Here is a 7,216-nt window from a genome sequence, read left to right as displayed (position 1 = left end):
TGCGAACCGTCCGTTCTATCCTCATAGAACGGACGGTCTGCGTGTTGTCGTGGACCGTCCGTTCTGCTTCCCAGAACGGACGGACCACGCATCCGGACCGTCGGGTCTTGACCCGTCCAACTCGGTTTTTCGTCGTTTTCTCTCGTGTTTTTGTCCTTCCCTGCGTGTGTGACCCTGTAGGCTCATTCGACATAGCAGTATAACCAACATTGCCGATCCGTTGACGAAGCCTCTCCCTTCGTCGAAGCATGAGGGTCATGTTAGGGATATGGGCATTAGATGTTTAGCAGTTCATGATTAGAGCAAGTGGGAGATTGTTGGTTTGGTGCTCTATGATGTACTGTTTATGAGCTTTATTTAGATACATTTGATGTATTGATACTTTCTATGTGTTTTTATGAGAGTATTTTATTCATTACATGTTCTTGCATGCTAGATCTGTTATGAAATCCATGTATCATTATGAATGATACTTAACTCCCTAGTCTTGTGTCATTATGGGAATGATGACATAATAAGACTAGTATGATGTGTGATTGATGATCACATAGATGATCATAGGTATTGGATACGATCACGATCATAGGTATTCGTTGGAGAACGGAATACTGGATTGACCCACATGAGATTGTCACATGGACTAGCGTCATGACTTGAATCTCATATGACGGTTCCATGATTGGATCCTAAGACCTGAGATATCTACGGAATCCAACATGAGGAGTTGCGTGCTTTGATTACGTCAAACGTCCTGCGTAACAGGAGGACTATAAAGGCGTATATCAGGTACGAAACGAATCATGTACTGGATTGTAGATAGTCAAGACGGGATTTGTACCTCTCATAAAAAAACCACATAGAAAGTATCAATACATCGAATGTATCTGAACAAAGCTCATAATCAGTACATCATAGAGCACTAAACCAACAACCTATACTCCGGGTAACTTTGGTTCCGTCAAGATGGGTAATGATGGATCAGCTCAAGTCGTTGGCATTGGAGATGTCTGCTTGGAGACTAGTCTTGGTACTAGACTTGTGCTTAAGGATGTTAAGCATGTTCCAGATGTTCGTCTAAACTTGATCTCAGCGGGAAGACTTGATGATGAGGGTTTCTGCAGTACATTCAGTGGAAGTCAGTGGAAGCTTACTAGAGGCGCCATGGTTGTGGCTCGTGGGACGAAGTCTTCGTCACTCTACTTAATGCACGCTAAGCTTTCTAAGGATATCATTAATGCCTTAGAGAGTGAAGATGCTATTGAGTTGTGGCACAAGAGACTTGGTCATATGAGTGAGAAAGGAATGTCTGTACTGGCGAAGAAGGAGGTTCTACAAGGAGTCTCGGGATTACATCTGAAGAAATGTGATCACTGTTTTGCGGGAAAACATAACAAAGTTGCGTTTAAGTCTTCTACACCTTCGAGAAAATCGGAGATTCTCGATTTGGTGCACTCGGATGTGTGTGGTCCATTGAAGACGAGATAAATGGGTGGTGCATCATATTTCGTCACATTCATCGATGATCATTCAAGAAAATTGTGGGTGTATATGATGAGGACTAAGGATCAAGTTCTGGGCATTTTTAAGCAGTTTCAGGTCTTGGTGGAGAGACAGACTGGAAAGAAGTTGAAGTGTATCCGAAGCGATAATGGAGGTGAATACTCTGGACCGTTTGATGCCTATAGTCGTGAACAAGGCATTAGACATGAGAAGACGCCGCCGAAGACACCACAGTTGAATGGGTTGGCAGAGAGGATGAACAGGACGATCATGGAGAGAGTTCGTTGTCTGATTTCTCAATCAGGCTTGCCGAATTCCTTTTGGGGAGAAGCTTTGAACACCGTGGTTCATGTATTGAACCTGTCACCTAGTGCTCCGTTACATGGTGATGTTCCGGAGAAGGTTTGGACTGGTAAGGATGTTTCTTACCGTCATTTGAAGGTTTTTGGGTGTAAAGCGTTTGTTCATATTCCTAAGGATGAGAGGTCGAAGTTGGATGCGAAGTCGAGGCAGTGTATGTTCATCGGATACGGTCTGGATGAAATGGGATACAGATTCTATGATCCAGTTGAGAAAAAGCTCGTCAGAAGCAGAGACGCTGTGTTCATGGAGGATCAAACTATTCGGGATATTCAGAAGTGCAAAAATCCAACTCAGAATAGCAGTGGTTTGATCGACTCAGAGATGATTCCTCGAACGACAGTTGAGGATTCTACTGAAGGTGAGGTTCAAGGTGATAAACCTGGTACAGATGCTCCCGTACAGACTGATGACGGTAGTGGTGAAGACCATCGGGTTGAGTTGCCAACTACCGAAGACTCACCAATGTTGAGAAGGTCTGAGAGAGCTCGGAGACCATCAACGAAGTATAACCCTAGTGAGTATGTATTACTTACTGAAGAGGGAGAACCAGAGAATTTTGATGAGGCTCTCGGAGATGAACACAAGGACGAATGGATGAAGGTCATGAATGACGAGATGGATTCTTTATACAAGAATCAAACGTTCGAGTTGGTGAAGCTACCAGAGGGTAAACGAGCATTGCTTAACAAATGGGTGTTCAGGGTTAAGCATGAAGAGCACAGTCTGCATCCGCGGTACAAGGCTAGACTGGTGGTAAAAGGTTTCAGTCAGAAGAAAGGTGTTGATTTTGATGAGATCTTTTCACCGGTTGTGAAGATGTCATCCATACGTGTTGTTTTGGGATTGGCAACTAGTCTTGACTTGGAGGTTGAGCAAATGGATGTGAAGACGGATTTTCTTCATGGTGATTTGAAGGAAGAGATTTACATGGTACAATCTGAAGGCTTTGTTGAGAAGGGCAAAGATGATTATGTTTGTCGGTTGAAGAAAAGTCTTTACGGATTGAAGCAAGCACCGAGGCAATGGTACAAGAAGTTTGAATCAGTTATGGGGGAGCATGGCTATAAGAAGACGACATCCGATCATTGCGTGTTTGTGCAGAAATTTTCTGATGATGATTTTATCATCTTGCTGCTCTACGTGGACGATATGTTGATTGTGGGCAAGAACATGGAGAGGATAATGGAGTTGAAGAAATAACTTGGTCGGTTCTTTGCTATGAAGGATTTGGTCTAGCGAACAAATTCTTGGGATAAGAATTGTTCGGGACAGAAGTAACAAGCAGTTATATCTGTCACAGGAGAAGTACATTGAGAAAGTACTTCAACGGTTTCATATGGAGAAATCTAAAGTTGTGAGCTCACCTCTTGCATCACACTTTAGATTGAGCAGTCAGCAGAGTCCGAGTACAGATTCAGAGATGGAGGACATGAGACGAGTTCCATACGCCTCTGCATTAGGGAGTTTGATGTATGCTATGGTTTGTACGAGACCAGATATTGCTCACGCCGTTGGGATTATCAGTCGGTTTCTTTCTAATCCAGGAAGAGAACATTGGAATGCATTAAAGTGGATTCTGAGATATCTTCAAGGAACTTCCAGTTTCAGACTTATGTTTGGAGGTGACAAACCTTTATTGGTTGGTTACACAGATTCAGATATGGCGGGAGATGCAGATTCAAGGAAATCTACTTCGGGTTACTTGATAACCTTTGCGGGCGGAGCTGTGTCATGGCAATCAAAGTTGCAGAAATGCGTTGCACTTTCTACCACTGAAGCTGAGTTCATTGCCACAACTGAAGCTTGTAAGGAGTTGTTGTGGATGAAGAGATTTCTTGAGCAGCTTGGTTATAAACAAGATAGGTACATCTTGTTTTGTGACAGTTAGAGCGCTATTCATCTTGGAAAGAATCAGACGTTTCATTCAAGATCGAAGCACATTGATGTTAGATATCATTGGATACCAGATGTCATAAATTCGAAGGAGGTTGAACTTGAAAAAGTTCACACGGATGATAATGGAGCTGATATGATGACAAAGGCGTTACCGAGAGGAAAACTTGATGTTTGTTGCAAGATTGCCGGGATGGCAATCTCTTCCACATAGTCGGAAGAGGGGGAGAATTGTGGGGTTTTCCTCCCATGTGTATGAGTTGTGTACACCTTGTATGAACATGGGTGAAGTGTTCTTGGACATGGATGAGTTGTTCTTGAACATGGCTTCAAAGTGGATAAAATGATGATGTTTTTTTTCATCATTAATTTGAAGCTTTTCTTCCCTATAAATAGGGAGCTCAAGATGCAGGGAAGATCATCACAAACACAAGAAATCCAAGCAAGAGAAAAGAGAGGAAGAAAGAAAGAGTGGGGAGAAAGAGTGAAGAAAACAGTTTGTGCAGCTGTGATCAAGTCTTCGATCGGATATTCATTTCTTGTCCGATCGATCTGAATTTTGGAGGAGAGCTTCTACACTCATTGTTCTAGATTTTATCCGGTGGGATTTTGATTCTAACGATCAGAATCGGAGAAACGGAGTTTTTACCGAAGCTGTTCGTCACTGGAGTTTCCAGCAGCACATGTCCAAGTGATTTGGAGATTCGGATGGTCATCTCGTCTTCATTTGAGCTGAAAATCGGTATACTTATTCTAGACCCTCCGAGCTTTTGATTTCTACGGAGAAATTGGAATTTGGTTGCCGGAATCATAAGTTACGGGGTTAGCTTGCTGCCTAAGTTACAGGTTGTTCTTTCGGGTTTATTGAGATTGAATATTGGATTAATATTCTGAAGTCTCGGTTGTATCTCTTGTCTATTGGAGACTGAAGTGTGGACGTTGTAACCCGGAAATTTGAGATTATAGTGGATTTTTGGGTGGACTACGGTCCCGTGGTTTTTACTCCTCACACCGAGGAGGTTTTCCACGTTAAATCGGTTGTCTCGTTTAAATTTCCGTTTTTATTAAATATTGTCATCCTAACCTGCTCACACAAATAAGGGGTTCTCTCGTGATTCACGGTAAAAACCCCAACAAACTTTTCAAACAATTTTCTATCTATCGAAATCTTTCTGAAGGAAAGACTTTACCCTTGCCGCTTCAAGCAAAACTTCCTATGCTATTCCATTCTAAGAAGCTTGGACTTCCAGTAATTGAAAAATACACAAGAACCCTGAGGCAAGGCAACATAAGATGGGTGATGTCTTATGGCCAATGATTCAAAAGCAGCCAAACTTTTCATGTTTATCATTTACATCCTCTGCTTCTATTCATAGCAGACACAGAAGCCAGATTACAAAACTCTCTCTGTTTCCAGAATTTTCTCACAATCCAACCAAAACCCAGTTGAAATCTCTTCCCATTACAAGAGAACCGCTTCCGGGTCTACCCACAAAAAAAGAACGGGCCTTGGGTCGGATCCGAGTGAAGAAATTGGCAGAGAAGGAGGAGCGAGATGAAGAGAGAGGCACAGATTCTCAGCAGAAACCGCCATTTGCCCATTCGATACAAAAAAGCTTCATGACAAATATTTGGTTATCTTCTCGCGAGCAACGTCGCGACTCAAATGCGCATCCTCATCGCACCCGGCTTCGTGTTGCAGAACGCTGATCGCGCTTTTGTACGTGAGGAACTCTCCTTCTCCACCTCTTTCATTGCCGATTTCAGCAGCGAGTTCTTCTCCGCCGCTGTCTCCATCGTCTCCTCCATTGATTTCACCACATCCTCCAACTGATTCACCAAAACGGTGATTTTCGCGACTTCACTCAATGCGAGGCATGTCCCTCGTTCCATCGAACTAATCGCCGCTTTTTGGCGTTTCAGAACATTCCTCGATTTCTGCCACATCGATGAAATGAACAGACCCAGAGATCCCATCGGCACGAACGACACGGCCGCTCCCGATGCCGCCAACACCGGTGGAGCCACCGTTACACCAATCACAACGGCGGAGATGACCACGGTGGCAACCGCCGCAATTAACAGTGCTATCGAAACCCTCCGGAGTTTTCTGTTAAGCTTCTTCGTCGTCTGATTCAGTTTCTCGATCATCTTGACGAGATCGCCGTGGCAGTTCTTGAAAAGTCTGGTGAAATCTCCGGCGAAAGGGTCGTCGGCGGAAAATTTTTTGAAGCTCCTCTGATTCTGGAGAGTCTTCGAGAAACTCCCTTCTCCTCCAGACACTCTTTGTTCCTCCATTAAATCGGACAAATCTCCCAGAACTAGGGTTTCTCCACGATGAGCTTTCTCCAGACATTTTTTCAGAGCCTCGCATAAAACGGACAATTCGGTGTTTGTCTTAAAGAAGTCGCTGATGAGGTTGAAAAGATTAGGGTTCTTCGGAAGATCTCTTTCGGAAGATAAGAGGAGCTTTCCGACATCTTCGTTCATGTCGTCCACGCAGCCGGTGAGTTTATTGAGCGAATCGTGCGACATTGCTAAGATCTTGATGCCATTGTTACCCGCGGAGTTTTCTGGTTCATTGGGAACCCTAGAAGAAAGAGAAGGAGACGAAGACGTTTGTCTCTTCAACACCGCCAGGACAGAGATTCTGCTTCGGACACTTGAAATCTTCTTCATTCCGTGATTTTTCTTCGAACCAAAGAAAAAGAGCAGCAGGAACAGACCAGCCAGAGCAAGAACAAGAAGAGTCGTAGACAGAGCAAAGAACAAGAGCGAGAGAGGAATGTTAGCCGTTGGAGACGGGGGCGGTTCTGTGGTCTTTTAATACGCAAGCAAAAAATTCCTTTTTTTCTGCCCTTAATTAATCACTAATAAATTTTATTTAAAAAATAAATAAATTAGATATAAAACCTCCTACTTTCTCTATCATGTAGTCTTCCATTTTGATTAATTAAAACAAAACTAATAGAATTACATATTATTTTATTGAAACGTGACCAAACTTAAGGAATAATCCAATTGAAATTTACTATGAGAACAGCTGAGAAAACGAATCTAGACAAAAAATTTACATAACAAATATCTCTTATAAAAATGACATCCAAATTACAAATAATGGAAACATAAATTTAATACAAGAATCATAGATAATTTTTTAAATCAAAATATTTCGAATACGACTATAATATAAAAGTTTTTCGTACTTTTATAATTTTGATTCTCTCGAGATCAAAGAGAGTATTTGAAGGTGGAATAATATTTTGTGTGTATGTTTATATTTATTATTCTTGCAAAAACAAATTCTAGTAATACACAAAAACTTATTCAAAAACTCCCATATATATATTCTATAAATATATCAATATTTTAAACTTTCATATGCAAATATACGAACTTTTAAATAATTGATGAATTCTACTTGGAATATTAAGTGTTAAAATATATTGGGTCTTTACTA

General features: G+C 41.9%; 1 protein-coding gene across 1 annotated transcript; it reads right to left on the bottom strand.

Annotated features, from left to right (window-relative positions):
* Positions 1-5,038: 5,038 nt before the first annotated feature.
* On the bottom strand, positions 5,039-6,517 carry LOC104809771 (UPF0496 protein At3g57100-like). Its single transcript, XM_010535847.2, has one exon. It carries the CDS (start codon positions 6,433-6,435, stop codon positions 5,419-5,421), a length of 1,017 nt encoding a protein of 338 aa, XP_010534149.1. The 5' UTR covers positions 6,436-6,517; the 3' UTR covers positions 5,039-5,418.
* Between the last annotated feature and the right edge of the window lie 699 nt (positions 6,518-7,216).

This window comes from Tarenaya hassleriana, unplaced genomic scaffold (assembly GCF_000463585.1).
Source record: "Tarenaya hassleriana unplaced genomic scaffold, ASM46358v1 Cleome164, whole genome shotgun sequence".
In the NCBI taxonomy this organism is placed as follows: Eukaryota; Viridiplantae; Streptophyta; class Magnoliopsida; order Brassicales; family Cleomaceae; genus Tarenaya; species Tarenaya hassleriana.
This window is presented reverse-complemented; position numbering and strand designations above follow the sequence as displayed.